Source organism: Ochotona curzoniae, unplaced genomic scaffold, assembly GCF_017591425.1.
Source record: "Ochotona curzoniae isolate NIBS_2020 unplaced genomic scaffold, NIBS_Ocur_1.0 contig_64, whole genome shotgun sequence".
In the NCBI taxonomy this organism is placed as follows: Eukaryota; Metazoa; Chordata; class Mammalia; order Lagomorpha; family Ochotonidae; genus Ochotona; species Ochotona curzoniae.
The window spans coordinates 7,803,684-7,820,316 of record NW_024466502.1 but is presented as its reverse complement, the minus strand read 5'-3'; the positions used below and the strand labels follow the sequence as shown (position 1 = coordinate 7,820,316).

The 16,633-nt window shown below is 41.5% G+C and overlaps 1 protein-coding gene across 1 annotated transcript in view; it reads right to left on the bottom strand.

The window, feature by feature from the left end:
• The window catches only part of NALCN (sodium leak channel, non-selective), a 287,262-nt gene that overhangs the window by 176,875 nt on the left and 93,754 nt on the right, over positions 1 to 16,633 (bottom strand). The window contains exon 10 of the mRNA XM_040991012.1: positions 14,938 to 15,024. Coding sequence (XP_040846946.1) covers positions 14,938 to 15,024 — 87 coding nt within the window. The remainder of the gene's footprint in view (positions 1 to 14,937; positions 15,025 to 16,633) is intronic.

The following is a 16,633-nucleotide window of genomic DNA, read 5'->3' as shown; positions in this document are numbered from 1 at the left end:
CTTGCTAAAAATAACTCTTGCTATTACAATATTACTATATTGGAAGCCGCCTCTTGGATTAAAGATAGAGATATGACTTACAATTGGTTATTTATTGGGAAAGCTAGGAAATGTAATGAGAAATCAGGTGCAAGAGATAACTACTCTTAAATGGAAAATGAAAGTTCATAAAACTTTCCAAAAACTCCAGGGTGATTTCCTTTTCTGGTGGTAAAAATGTTGCAGAATCTTGCAGGTATTTCAATTTCTCATGCTCTTATTTCTGGAAAATTGTGCCTTTAAGATCTTGAAAACTCTGTAGACAAATACCCAACAAGCCAAAAAGATGGCTTTGGACACCGCAATAAATTCAAATTAGGATACACCAGGCATGTGCTAGAGTACAGCCATATACCAAAAGTTGTGTTTAAACTGGGCTTCAAATTGGTCATATCTGCAGAAAAGTGCAATTGCCGGGGAAATTTTTTGAAGCCAACTTGCATCTGAGCTATGAGCACAAGAGCAGGAACATAATGTAAAAGAGCAAACACATAAATCCTAAAATAAGTGTCTAATTGGCAGGGGTGCGTCTTTTGCTCCTCTTATTTAGAAGATATCTGAGTAGTTATTACTTCTCCCACGAGTATAGTCAGGAATTCTGTGCAACACACGGGTTTTATGTGCAAATGAGAAAGTTTATGTTAATCCCAAAGGCAAAGCCACAGGGTATTCTTAGAGAGTCCGACCTTAGCCAGTCCTGGGATTGCCAGGACAGAAGAGAACCCTGAAATAATTCCCCACCAATGCAGAGAGTGCGATACCCGAGGACAGCCTAGCAACTGCCACATCCTACGCGTGGCTTGTTCTCTTCCTCGGAAAAGGAGGCTGACCAAAGGAATCTGGAACATTTGGAAGTCAAGTGGTTGGATGGAGAAAGAGGCTGTCATCACAACCTTTTCTGTCTTGGCCAGGGTGAATGTGACTCTACTCTAGAAGAGCTGAGCCAGAGGGTGCATTATACGTTGACCAACATTCGACATTGCCGTTAGAAAAATCATTTTAAAAAGGCATTGCTCTTGGTACTTTACAATCTTCAGATCCTCACTCGACTCACACACAGGTGCATGATTTTAAAAAACCATCGGCCTGGGCTGCCACTACGGAGAATTACGATGCTAAGTCAGTGCTTATCTCAAAGTATCTTTAGTCTATGCAGTAGAGCCTACTATCCTTTAACAGAATCCACCTTCCTGCATATAGAATCCTCCATAGCAGGGACTTAAAATGCAGTCTCTGTCATGTTGATCACAGATGTGATGGGACCAAAGGTGAGGTGAGTGGACACTGGGGACATACCTGTGCTAGGACTTATTTTTGCTGTTGTTAGAAGCCTGAGGCTCCACAGCTCTGCCTGGTGCAGGTAGCTGCAGGTCCTGTCATTCTCTTCACCTCATATCACATCTCAACCTGGAAGTAGGCCACGGGTGCATCAGTGAACTCAAATGTGAACAGCCAAGACAGGTTCACAGTAGCTGGGCTTGTTTTCTGATCCATAAATTCACAAGCAAATAGTGGTGTCTTTTAACCCACTGCGTTTTAGGACTGCTTGTTGTTTAGAAAATACAAATATGCTCAGTAGCCTCGTTTCCTCATCCCAGGAACAGAGCTAAATAACATCACTCATCTGCCCCCAAAGTGATGCTTGTACCAGGATGGAGATCTTATCACTAGGATGGAAATGGAAGTGACATTCACTTTGAGGCTGGATATGCAACCTCTGCGGTGAGAGGGAGGGAGGCGAATATCATTATCTTAGCATCGTATCTCTGCAATAACAGTAAAAGCTTGGTGCTTCAGATGGAGGCATCAACAGATAACCCTATTGCAAGCATAAAATTGCACTACTATGTTGACACACAAACAAGTACACATGCATTTGCCATCCCCAGTGAAGGGGTGTGAGGGTGCAGTGCTCCCTAGTGGCATGCTGCAGGTACAAGTGCATTTTCCCCAGTGAAGGGGTGTGAGGGTGCAGTGCTCCCTAGTGGCATGCTGCAGGTACAAGTGCATTTTCCCCAGTTTTATATTCAGTAGTGTTGTTTGGTAACTTGAAATTGGCCTTGCTGGAAGTGATCACACCACAGAAACTAGCAAATGCAGACAGGACTCTCCTCACTTCAAACTGGTTAACACTCTGCTTCCCTGGCATGGCAATGGAGCATTGGTTTGCCCTGGGGTCATTGTAAACTCCTATCCTAGCCATAAACATTGATTTTCATGGGGAGAAGGGCCATTTATTGACTTTTATTTAAAGGAGCTTTACCTTGACAGTCTAGGCTGGACCAGCTATCTCTATATGTAAGAATATAAGGAGTCCCATTTTTCCATGTGTCCTGATGTCAGGACACTCTAGGCTTGATGCCTTGTTAACCACTGACAGCACACAAAGCACTTCTTGGCACTGAAGGACTGTTACGAAGACTCCCTGGCTCTGGACACAACTGTTGAAACAAGGATTAATTATGACAGAACAGTTCCTGTTATCTGTCCAATAAAGCCATCTGTATTGAAATGATTCAAACCATGTGTATTCTGTTTATGAAAGTTGAAGGCACCATATATGTTCTGGAGCACAATGCTGCAATAGATATTCACAGTTTAAACTCTCACAGCCCATTACGACCTATCTCATTTCCTAACACTCTGGGGTCATCTATTTACGGATTTAGTGGGAGAGAGTAGATGGCAGTGAAGACAGGCACAAAAACCATTCAATCAGCTGAACTGTAATCTCAGGATTATGAATGTAGTGTCTACATGTGAACACAGGTCAGAGAAACAATTATAAAAAAGGCAATGTTAAAATCTGGCTTTTCGGGCCCGGCACGGTGGCGCAAGTGGTTAAAGGTCCTTGCCTTGCACGCCCGGGATCCCATATGGGCGCCGGTTCTAATCCTGGCAGCCCCGCTTCCCTTCCAGCTCCCTGCCTGTGGCCTGGGAAAGCAGTCGAGGACGGCCCAAAGCTTTGGGAACCTGCACCCGCGTAGGAGACCCAGAAGAGGCTCCTGGCTTCGGATCGGCATAGTATCGGCCCGTTGCGCTCACTTGGGGAGTGAATCATCGGACGGAAGATCTTCCTCTCTGTCTCTCCTCTCTGTATATCCGCCTTTCCAATGGAAAAATAATAAAAAAATAAATCTTTAAAATCTGGCTTTTCAACAGTGAAATTTGACTTGGTTTTCTTTGTTGTATGTGGATATTAATAAACATCAGGATAATTCTTTCACAATATTCACCTTTCACGCTTCTTGGTGTCTAGAAAAAAGAAGGAGGAATTACAACACACCAGCGTGATTTGAGTCTGGTGTTCCTAAAGACTCCAGTCATGAGTTCCCACAATGATAGATAGGCAGGTTCACCAATAGTTTTTCAGGCTCTCAGGCCATCCCCATGTTTGGGATGTAGTCACACAGGGTTAAACAAATTAGGACAGAGGGGATCTTTAAAATCCAAGGGAAATGTGAATTCTGGGATTAAAAAAAAAAAGCTCTGTGTAAATTTCAACTATTTCTGCACTAAAAGTTACCTTCTATTTCCATTTTCCACCAGCATTTTGAAGTAGGTGCATGTGTGCCTGTTCTTTTAAGAAATGTCACCTTTCATTTGTCCATCCCAACAGGCTGAGTCACCCCACCCTGCAGAGCAGTGGCTCGAGAGGGTGATGGCTGGTCAGAGGAGGCCTCCTGGGGCATGTTCTGGCAACGAGTTACAGCCAGTGACAGTCCCTGGGCTGTCCTTCCTCATGACCTTCTGATTCCAACCCAGAGACCGTGCGCAGAAATGCCAGAGGCTGACCACGAGCACTGTATGCTGTTCTCAGTGCAGCTCTGCTAACCGCATGCTTACTGATGGCTTCACCACCTTTCAAAAGGGGTGCTGTTTTACTTTTAATATTCTGTAGTCTGAGATTTTCTTTTACTTTCCATTGGGAAAGCTTTACGGAAGAGTTAGAAAGGTCACAACAAAACTGCGGGAAAGCGGGTACTTAAAACCAAGATGAGTATAGCATTTCATGTTGCCTTTCCAAGGAGGCACAAAAATCAAAGAAGCAAAACCTTGTGTTTGCTAATACGTTAGATAAATCAAATTAATATAAAAAAGCTAATGATAATCATTTAAATATATTATGTCTGGATTCCTACTGTCTATTGTGAATTGAACCATTAATTGATATATGCATAGATACACAAAATATGGGTATATTCCTTCCATATTTTGGAACACATTTAAATTGATATGTGTGGAATATTTGGAACTGAGCATTCATATAATTGGTTCATCTCTTTAGTTGGTTTGATTGTAACTGGCTTCAAGATGATAATGTCCTGTTTCACCTTGCCTTCAGTTCTCTTCTTGCAGATTTTACTCTGCTGCATTTGTTAGGCTAGTATCTTTTTCCCACTTGCATTCTCATTCTAGGTTATTGTAGAATGATTGCTTTATATTCACTTCCCCCCACACTTCCTTCTTCAAACCCATTGTTTTAAGGTGTGTTGTTCATGTGTGAGAGCATTTGTGAGCACATGTGTGCACAGATGTGTGTACATACATGTGCAGGCGTGGGTGTGAACGCGTGAGGATACATGCAGAAGGAAATGTGAATGCAGAAATATGCAAGTGTGAGAATGAAATAATGTGAGTCTGTGTTTAGGGGAGGGCCCCTTGGCACCTGCAGAAAGGACCAGGAAGTGTCTGTGTGCAGCACATGAGGCTGGGCATGAGAGCATTTGCAGAGGCACAATCACGCAGAGTCCAGCAAATATTCACTCAATGCCAATCATATGAAGTCTGTTATAGAGAAGAAAGTAACCCGACAGAATCAAGGAATCAAAATGATTTTGCAGAGGAAGATGTTTGATCCGAATTTGAAGGTAGTGATACTTCTATGCAATAGAGAGAATGACAACATTCTAAAAAAAATGGAAAGGCTGAAATGACAGAGTTGGAGGCAGGTCATATTTGGAGAGGACAAACAGGCTCATCATTGGCTTATCTGCTTGCAGATTTCTGGAATGCAAGAAAGGTTTGGTTTCTCTGTGAGAATGAGCCGGAGAAACTGGGATGCTTAGTTTTTTATTGAAGAAGGCCGATGTGTCTTGGATAAGGTGTGGGAAACATGGCAGCACTTTTCTCTAAGATGAGAGAGGGAAAGCAGAGAAACAAAGCGAAATCTGAGCCCAGGCAAGGTGGTCATGCCTGAGAACCGACTTCTTGCAGGGGCAAAGCAGATTCAGGTGGTACAGAGAGCTGCAAGAGCAAGGCCATGGTAGGGACACACTGCAACCTCACTTGCGCCTGACACGCATGGGCAACCAACTCTTTAAAAGCCCTGGGAGATGTTCTTACATTTAGTGTTCAGGCAAGAAAACTATGTCCTAGGGAGATTAAGAAAATTTACACTGGTGCCCCTTGGCCACCCACATTTTCTTCTTGCACTGGCCTCCATTATAGAAGGAACCTGAATTCTCAAGGCTACACTCAACTCTTGAAATAAATAGTCGGTGGGAAGGTTTATTCAAAAGACAGACATTTTAAGCAGTGCATGATGGTGTTACTTCACCTTTTAAAATGTACTGACCAGGTAGCCCACCTCCTCCCAGGCTTGATTTCCATAAAAATGCTCTCAACAAAAAGTTAAATCACCACAGCAACACTTTTGCTACTATTGGACCTACTTATTAAGCCCCTTCCTTTTGTTCTTTCTAGAAGGTGGATCACCCTGGGATGCAACCAGGGAGACAACGAACTGAGGCATGCAGGGTCTCACACATGCTCTCATTTCCTTGTCGCAGATTTTCACAATAATAGATCTCTAGGTGCGTGTTGGAAGATCTGTCAGATTACCGAGGCACGAAAACCACCTGAGAGGCAGGGGGAGAATGGCTGTCACAGAAGCAACTAAGGAATGAAGCTCTACTTTGACAGAGTTCAGTTTATCACGTCCCGGAGTGACTCCTTCCTACAGATGCTGCTTCTGCTAAAATAGCATCAGAATAGCTACAGAACTGGTTGGTTTGATGCAAGAGAGTCAATTATAAGCCGGTAAGTTTTCAGAGACTCACACTTCAGCACACATTGTAGAAATGTCCTAAGTGATACGAATGGGTACAAGTATTCCTTATGGTAAAATTGCCTTATTGGCTAAAGCTGGTAGAGGCGCAAAAGGCACATGAAGTGTTAAGCACAAACATCTTGGGCTTAACATTTTTATGCCTTCTTATTTAGAAAGAGGCAATATATACCCATTATACAGAAACTTTCAGAACCTCATTTAGAAGGTATAGCAGAAAAGTGAGCCAATGTCATAAATAAGCAATCTACAGACCAGCAATGCTTCTACAGAAATTTATAAAGTGGCCTGTGAAATCTATAAAACGCGCATTATCTATAGATTACAAAGCAAGAGATACAAATCCAGCACTGTACTATACAATCTTGTACCTTCAGCTGGAGAAGCCTCTTGACACAATGCATGGACCAGGATGTGAAGCACTAAGAGCCCTTGCAGGCACTAGATGATGTACAACAGTGGCATCCTCATTCGGAGCACCATTTGGCAGGATCTTACAGAGTTGAAGATGTTCACATGCTTTAATCTTGTCCCAGTTATGCATACAAGAACAATTCTCACACATGCACACAGGAGAGATGGAGAAGCAGGATCTTGGAGTGTACATAAGAGTCAAACAGTAAAACAGAAACCCAACAACCACCACTGAAACAATGAGCAAATGGGTGGTAAGCAAACTGTGCTAGGATAATGTATAGTAATGAAAATCAGACAGTTAAGAATCAGGTAAACTTCTCAAGATTAAATGTTCAGTCCCTAACCAGCTACGTGACCTTCCTCTGGATACCCACACTCTCTGTGCTGCACCCATCTCATCTATCAGACAGATTCTACAGGTTTCTACACTCTTGATGATTCTTTGCGCATGAAATAATCCAATGCACAACCCTGTAAAGCAGTGAGCCTGACACATAGAAAACGGACAGTAAACATCAGGTGTTATTACTTCTGATGGTGGATACACATACGATCTATTTCTACATTATTTTCTTATGTAGGTATCAAATCCAAGGAAAATTTTTCATATATTGTAAAATGGCACTAATTTACAAGCTGTTCTTTTGAAGTACATGGAAATTATGTGTTCTTTCCCTAAAGAAACCACTTTAAAAGGAACAACTTCACTTTGTGTCAAAGTGTGATGTGCTGTTTAGCCCTTGAGATACTTAGCAAATCCAATAAGCCTTTAACTACCCCCGAGTTAGAACGACTGAGGTCAAGTCTGGCTGCTTAAATTACCAGAGCTTTGTCCCTTCTCTACCTACTTCATGAACTCGATGAGCTCCATTGGATATTGATTTGAGCAGACAGTGGCAAGGGAAACGTTTTCAGAGGACAGGCCTCAACTACTTTGGGTTTATACTGTTTCCCCACAGCATCGGAAAACTCAACTCTTCATTAATGTGTTTCCAAAGTTTATTTTTCAGTCCTCAAGACTTGCTGTTTATAACCAATGTCTTCCATTTTTGATGGGCACCTTGAAAGTATATTTTTTCCCAGTTCACCTTCAGTTTGAAAGTCTCTTAGTGGTCCCTGATTGAGAGGACCCCGATTGGAAGGTCACCAAACTCAGGTTTATGTAATATGTGAGAGCTAGAATAAAGCTAGTGTTCAAGTAGAGAGAAGTACACAGGTGCATGGACAGAAGCAAAGATGTCATGTATTCCAAACAGAAAGCACAGAGAGTATAGTTACCTGGGAAGCAGGATTAACTCTGCATTAAATGATCTTGGAGTAGATGTCTGCACTCTACCCAATTTGCACAAACCCAAGAAAGAAGTATTATGATTCCCACTTCCTAGAAAATTGTTCAGTCATACTGCTAAATAAATAATCTTGCTGAAATCTGTCTTAAGAGCCCGTTCTTTTAGGGCAACAATAGCCTGATTGATTGTCCCTCAGTAAACACAGCACTGGATACTGCTTCATGGAATGAGAATAAGGATGTCTGAGGCTGGGGAGATGAGAGTGGGATGGAATGGGTCATGTTAGGAGACTTGTGTTGGAGGCAGTTGTAACACACACACACACACACACACACACACACACACACACACACGCGTGCGCAAGACGCCATGAAGGAGGGTTGGCTTTGCCAGGTTCCTTTGCCTTATTAGTCACCTGGTCCCCATAATGTGAACTCACGCAGGAAGGGGAGGTTGTAACAGGAGCACGTTGCCATGCGCAGGGAAGCGAGGCAAGGAGCAGACAGGCGATCAAGGCAGCATGGAAGGGGTGAGAGGCTCTTACTAGGTCTGCAGGGACAGGGCTTAGCTGTTCTTGTTTTACATAAGATGAACTTATTAGGAAAAGGAGATTTTACCATGGCTAAGTGTCTTATTAAGCTGAACCTTACCAAGCATGACTTGAATTTCATTAGTAACTGGACAAGCGCGAGCAATATCCTAGCAAAATGTACCTAATTATGTGGTCTAACTAAAAATTTCAACAAGTGTCACTGCAAGGGTCACCACGCATAATCTACCAGCTAATGGGACAGTTCTGTCCCTCCTCCTGTTTTGAACTTGGGGTTTTGCAGTTTTATATGTACTTTCATGTTTTATAAAAATGTAAACCATCACTCTACGGGCACTAAATTGAGTCCCTTTCTTACATGTCTGCATAGGACTGTCATAATTATAATTATAGCTCTGATTATAATTTGTGTCTTAGCATGCAGAATAAATTTCACAATTTCAAATTACAGAACAGAGTTGCTTGCCTTTTCCTCTACCAGTGGTTTACAGAGCGTATTACCCTGTAGACAAGTTAAAAGATCGCCACACCCTACTATGTCCGTAAACAAGATGTGTAAAGAGGGAGTGGAGGGGCCTGGCTCAAGGGCTCAATGGGTAGATCCTCACCTTGCAAGTGCCAGGATTCCATGTGGGCACTAGTTTGTGTCCCAGCTGCTCCACTTCCCATTCTGCTTCCTGCTTGTGAGCTTGGGAATCAGTAGAGGACAGCCCCATGCCTTGGGGCCTGCACCCACGTAGAAGACAGGGAAGAAGCTTCTGGCTCCTGACTCTGGATAGGCTCAGAGAGTGACCAGTGTGGCCATCTGGATAGTGGACTAGCGGCTGGAAATCTTTCTGTCTGTCTCTCTTTCTCTCTGTAAATCTAATCTGCTTTTTCCATTAAAAAAATAAATCTTAAAAAGAAGAGAGATTACAAATATAATAGTTGGGGCTGGTGTTGTTAGGCTAATTCCCTGCCTGTAGTGCTGGTATCCCATTTGAGTATTGGTTCATGTCCCAGCTACTCCACTTCTGATCCAGCTCCCTGTTTATAGCCTGGGAAAGCAGCAGAGGATGGCTCAAGTCCTTGGGCCCCTGTGTCCACACGGGAAACCTGGGAGAAGTTCCTGCATTCTAGCTTCGGATCAGTTCAGCTTCTGCAATTGTGGCTATTTGGGGAGTGAACTAACGGATGATGGAAGGCCTCTCTGTTTTCCTTTTTCTCTCTGTGAAATCTGTCTTTTGAATAGAATAAATAAATCTTTAGAAAAAGAGAAATACAATAATTGGAAAATTTGACATAAAACCAGATACACATGTTCGGGAATGCATGGATACAAATCAAAAGCAGGTGTGACTGTTGGTTCCTAATTACCACCCACAGGAATCTCTAAAATCCTAACAGAGTTATGAAATGATGGACAGATGGAACTAGAACATCTAGAATGAACATATCCCAGAGCACGAGTTTGCTCACATGTTGACTTTAATAGTGGTGGGGAAGGTGAAGCCACATCAACTAATCTTAATTTACTGAATGATGTAATTAATCACAGTTGGTGGGGAAGATAGGTGTTCAACCAATAAATGAGACAAGATAACAGAAAGCAGAAGAAAAAGTGAGCATTTTAAGACATGATACCAGTGAAGAAACATGAAGACTACGAAGCAATTCATCCTGAGATGGGATACAGATAATTTCTATTGTCCTTATTTTTAAATGGAGTTGAGCCAGTCTCCAAGTATGCAGAATTGAGATTTTAAAATTACCATTTAATATTGAAACTTACATACTAGTATTGTACTACCTCTGTGATTGAAGTTATATTACCGTAATGTCTTTCATGAGTCCCCCAGCAGGTAATGTAAACGAGACAGCGGACGCAGTGATGTATCAAACACATGGGGACAGGCTTCACCTCTCAAAAAATGTCCATTGCAAGCACAACATTTTAAAATACTTGGTATTTATTTGTGCATGTATGTCTTTATGACTTAACTATTTCCTACAATAGGCATGGATAAATAAATTTTTCTTGTTTATCTGTGACAGCTTTATGGAAATGTCATTTCTAATACCATAAAAGCTGTTGGATTGAAGCTGCGCAGTTCAATGACCGGCAAATACACATGGTTGTGCATTCATCAGCATCCTAAGAAGCCTCTCCCGTCCCCCTCCAGGAAATTTTCCTCCTGAGTCTCAGCTCCAGGAACCCCCTGATTGACTCCACGTCTCTATATTTGCCTCTGTTGGGCAGATAAATATTTTTCCTACCCTGAGCAAAAGAAAAAAAAGTATGAATCTGTGGATAAATGCCTACAGCTCCAGTGTTAGCACAGGAGTCCCAAAGCAGCCAGTGACTGCCAGGTAGCAATGAAAGCCCTGTGCTGCCAAGTCATTCTCTTCTACAGTGGGATGAGGATGTGTGGATTTTCACCCAGTACCTTCTATTTTGGGATTTGGGTCATATTTAACACTAGTTTTGCTCCAAGGGTAAAATCAACTATTTCCAATAGCCAAACAGGGACTCTGAATCATCAATTTTCTGAATTGCAGATATCACTGATATCTATTTTTTTCCCCACTTATTCCAAGAATTGCCAAATTACAAACTCAATTTAATTATAGCTGTTTAAATGCTTCATTCCAACAAATTTGGTGCTTTTGTTAAGCTAGAGTTGGCCTGAGTTCCCTTCAGCTATGCTATTTTATCTCTAAACATCATCATATTTATTTCACATGCTGAGGAATATGGTAGAATCCTGAACAACATAAAATGACAGAAGTCCAATGGCATGCCTCTGCCTGATCAAGCCTTTACCAACACAGGGATAAGTTAACATAAATCCTTCCAAGATCATATGAACTTTGCAAGGTAATTTCTAGAGACAATCGGAAAAGACCTGCATCTTTCAGATGCCAAAGGCATGCACAAAGAAATACATAATGTTTATAGAAATGGTGGTTTTTTTTTCTTTGCATAATCCATTCAACTTCCAGTTCCTGGTGACAGATCAAAAGAACAAACAACAAATTGAACAGCTTTAACATGAGGGAAATAAAAATAACTTTCATAAGCCAAGATGGTGTTATATCATTTTTCTCTGGATTGGTGTCTGCCCTGTGTAAGGCAAGCTGTAACCATGACCAGGACAGGATGGCTTCCACTGTCACGAGCTCTTCTCTGGCTGGAGAAACAGATATTTGATAATGAATTGAACCATTGATTTATTTTGATCAAAATCGTAATAAACACAAAAGAAGCATAGGATAATATGGAAATAAGTAGTAAAGTGCTTGATGTGTTTTGGGGGCACAAGACCAGCTTTTTTTCTGAAGTGATGCGTGAGCCAGGGCTGACGGGCGATTCTGAGAGCACTGTAGGAAGAGGAAAAGCTCTGTGAAAACGTCAGAGCCCTTCCGGGAGAGGAAGGGTGGTCTCATAGAAGAGATGAAACCTACGAGCGCAGGGGGCTGAGGAAACTGGACCCAGAAGCGGAATGAAGAAATGAATGAATGACAGCAGGTTGAACAGGAGTTGAGGAGAATAAGTTCTTTTCCTTTAGGTTTTATTAGTTAGCATGAGAAGTGAGGGCACTGTGACTTTGTTGTTTGTTTGTTTTAAAATTAGAAGAAGTGGCATGGGTTACTACTGCTTGTCCTGGGGAGAGACACATCATTATACGCCTAGAGAAAGAGAGAAGATGGCTCAGGTGAAAAGTTTCCTGTTACCTGGCTTTAGCTAGTATTAATCATTAACAGCCAGCAAACATTTCATGAAAAATATTTTTTAATTTTTTCCTTTCAGTCAACTTTTACTTAAGTCTTTTTTTTAAAATATTCAAGGGAATAAACTTTCTACCTACTTAGAGTTCTTGGTCACTATAATTAGCCTCTTGGCCATCTCACTTTTCATCCACGCACTATAATGCTAGTTCCTTCTGGAAAGCTTGGTGAAGTTGGGTTCACCAGAAATTCCTCCCTGCTCAATTGTATGCCTTTCTTTCTCCTTGTTTCTAACCACAGGAGTCACCGTTCCTGAAACTTTACCAAGGATGCTGCCCTATTCATAATTCACATCTCGCATACAGGTCTCTCAGGGCTCACACCCCACACCCTTCAAGCCCAGCTTCTCACCCTTTCACATTGAGCTTGACTAGGGTGCTTTTGCACTAAGTTTTGTTACCACATTTGACACCTTCTCCTTTGTCATTCTCAAATCTGAGTGAAAAATGAGCTGGCTTGCCTTCTAATTCCAGATTGCAACTTTGAGGCATCTGTTAGTAAGCTTTTTTAATAGATAAAGCAACGAGTCCTGAGTCCTAAAGATTTTGATTTGGCACTTAGAGCAGCCCCAGTATTTTATTTCTACCACAAATGCATGATTTCTTGAGTGTTTTCCCAGTTGGATACAACAAGACACTGGAATCAAAAGAAACAGATGTTAATCTTGTCTTCTCCATTTGATTGAGGGTTTAGTTTGGGACACTCTCCCAGTTTCTCTGAAGACTGAAAAAATATTTAAAGTAACTTCTAAACTTTCTCTTAGCAGTGGCTGCTGATACGTACCAGTATTTCTGCACTATGAAGGTACAGCAAACTTCATCATTAATCTCTTTCTTCATGAGAGATCTTCATAAGAAAGAGATTTCTTTGTCTTTCACAAGAGAAAAATTCAAATTATATATTCCCATCACACTGGCATTCCTCATTTCTAAGTCTCTATTGCTCTTGCAGATGGTCCCTTAAAGTGTTTTGCCCTCCATGTCCACTGTGAGCCTCAGAAGAGTAGGAGCTGTCGTTGTCATGTATAGGACTATCATGTCTAGCATATAGTTGATACTCAGTAAATGGACAATGGAAGTGGAATTGTTGTGTATTTCAAAAATCATGAATTCCAAAATCTTTACGCCAAGACCAACAGTATTTTCAATCTATTTCCCACAAACTTGCAGTTGTATAACGGCAGCATCATCATTATTAAATATAGAAGAAGACCCACAAGACAATGCTTCATATTTTCAAAATAATACAAATGAATAGTAATGGTCAACCAAAGGAAAAAGCAACCTAGGGAACATCAAAAAAATGGCAAATCAGATGCCTGTAAAGGGAAGCATAGTCAAAACACACAAGGAAACCATACAATTCAACAGCAAAACGAATAAATAAATAAATAAACAAAAAGTCAAATAACGTGATTTAAATATGGAGAAAGAACTTAAATAGATATCTCTCCAAAGAAGACAAATGCATGTCCAACAGGCGTTTGAAAAGGTGCTTATCATCACTTCCCACCTGCTACAGACGATTATCACAAAGAGAAAAGAGAAGCGTTAGCAAAGATGTGGAAAGGAAAGAGCCCTTGCGCAACTGCAGTGAGAACGTGAATCAGTGCAGCCCCTACCGAACACAGTCGGGAGGATCTTCAAGAAGTCAGGAACAGAGCTGTCAACACATACTACACCGGTAGACTCACTTCAGGGTTTATATATCCAACACATGAAAGCAAGGTCTCACACAGATGCTGTACTCCTGTGTTCACTGTAGCATTCCTTACAAGAAGCCAGAGAAAAAGCTAGAATGGGGTGGGACCTCCACTTGCAAGAAGAGAATTTGTCTCTGAAAACAATAGGTGATAAAGATAATACTCCAGGAGGAAGAACCAGTTCTTGTTTCTAAGTGGGCTGCTTGGTTTTTTCCTTTTTTCCAGTTAGAAGAGGCAAATGACTTTTGGGCTACTAGCCGTGTATTGTTTTAAATTTGGTTGTTGGTCATAAGTGGGATCAGGAAAAACTCAGTTACTTGTGCACTTAGACACATTTCTTGTATTTCCATAAAATGTTTAAATCTTGAATATCTTTCTATGTGAATAAATGTGCATTTAGCCAAGTTCTGAAAAACTAAGAAGAGAGAATCAGAAATGACTGGCGTGTCAATCCCCTGCTCTAGTTAAGGTCATGTCACGTTGAGTACTGATGTTTGTGGGCAGGAAATAGGAGCAAAACAGGACAAGACGCAGTGCGGTCCACATCAGGAGGCACTCAGAACAGAAGATCTGAGCCCAGTCTCCTCTCCCCTGGGAGCCTATTGCCCAGACCTGCACTCCACCTGCAACCCCACAGCCTCATTTGCTGCAGGTGCGTTTGCTAAGGAGGCACCTTCTTGTGATGTTGCTCTTAGCTATCAGATACAGAACAGACCACACAAGGCAAAATATTCCCTCCCAGGCTTTGGTGAGGAAGCAGATTGAAGTGTGACTATGTCTGCCATACCCCAAATAACCCAGGCCTTCTCAGGAAACCAGTTTTTATGAGATTTAATTTAATAAAATTACCCATTGGTCTGATACTGCTGAAACACTTTTACACTTTTACCTGTGGGCACTGATACATCAGAAACTGAGAAAGCTTATCCTTAAAAATGTGCAAATGTGAGATGGAGTGTCATACTGTCTCTGACTTTCGGGCCATGAATCAGGGTCAAGCTAAAGCTTAGCGAGCTGTGGACTCCTACGAATCAAAGTAAAAGATGCTTTCTCCATAATTATATTCATATTTACACTTTTGAAAACGCCCATGGTAGTATACCTGGAGGCAGGCTGGGGCGCGTCCCTGGGGCTTGTTGACATCCACGGCTACCAGCTGCCAACCACCAGCAGCATCTTCATGAAACATCTTCAAGACAAAAAGAAAGATGAGTCAGAGCCATTGAACCTGGAACAATGGGAGCTCTAACTTCTGTCTCTTGCATTCTGTAGTTCTACGCCATCAAGGTTTGTCTTCTCCTGAAAGTATATTTGGAACATGAGTCATATCAATTATGCTCATTTTAACTCTAAAACTCAGGTGAATAATAATAGTGACAAGAACAATGACAAGAACTTGCATTCATTGAGCAAATTTATTGTTTTGCATCACGATTGTTTACCCTATCTTTTAGGCTTTGCACAAAATTGCTCAAGTAATCTACACAAAGAATCCTATCCCCCTTACATCGATTACTCACTATCAGATTTGGAAAAAAATGAAAGTTAAAATTCTGAAACATTATGTTTGGTGTATTTTGTTTTACTGTAGGTGGCATGTTTTCTTTGTCTAGTAGACATTCCTCATTTAGTTAGTACAAAAATATTCTCAGGATAAATATAAGAGGCATGCATGTGACAAAAGGCAAAGACTGGAAGGAGACTGCCATATCACTTAACAGCTTTTATATAGTTATTTTAACTAGGGTGAAACTAATTGGCTTCACAGATATTTTATGCACATAGTTTTAAATGGAACAAGTAGGTTTCTTTGGCTTTGAAGACGTAAGTGATGAAATGCGAGCTCTTAGAAGCCTCTTAAAATAAAATGTGAAATCCATAGAACTGGACATCCAGTTTCTAACCGCACATTCCACCACCTTAACGATTACGCATCTGTCAACATTACACCCAGCTGCAAGACAATCTCATGAGTATTCTGCCATTTCTTTCTAGTTCCTTAGAAGTGTATATGTGTGTGTGTGTGTTGGCAGAGGGAGGCAAAGTAAGGGAACAGGATGAGGCCCAGGATTCTTATTTTCCTCAGTAAAGGCAAAACCTTTTGATACTTCTGCTTGGGGTTACTGCTTTGTGACCCATACACATCTCAGCTGCTGTCCTCATTCATGCTTCCATGCCAGTCTGACTCGGGATAAGTAGTTAACGGAAGTGTGAACAAATGATGCCAAGATCCCATTTTCTAGATTTATAGTCATGATTTCAAACTCCCACTAAGCAGGTCATGTGTAAAGAGGAAACATGTAGGGCCCGGTGCAGTGATCTAGAGGCTAAAGTCCTCGCCTTGCACATGTCAGGACCCCATATGGGTGCCAGTTCTAATCCTGGGTGCTCAAATTCTCATGCAGCTCTCTGCTTGTGGCCTGGGAAAGTAGTTGAGGGTGGCCCAAAGCCTTGGGACCCTGCATGAGTGTGGCAGACCCAGAAGAAGCTCCTGGATTCTGACTTTAGGTTGGCTCAGTTCTGGCCATTGCAGCTGCTTGGGAAGTGAACCAGAGGATGGAAGATCTTTCTGTCTCTCCTTCTCTCTGTGGATCTGCCTTTCCAATAAAAATAAATAAATCTAATAAAAAAAACACAAACAAACAAGGAAACCTACTTTCCCTAAAATGAATAAAGTGCTGAGAGACAAGTGGCAAATGCACATAATTTCTAAATGACAAAGTCAAAGTGCATATTTACACAAAGATTCTTGGGATAATCACGTCAATTGCCAACTTGTTGCTTCCGTTTTCCATCTG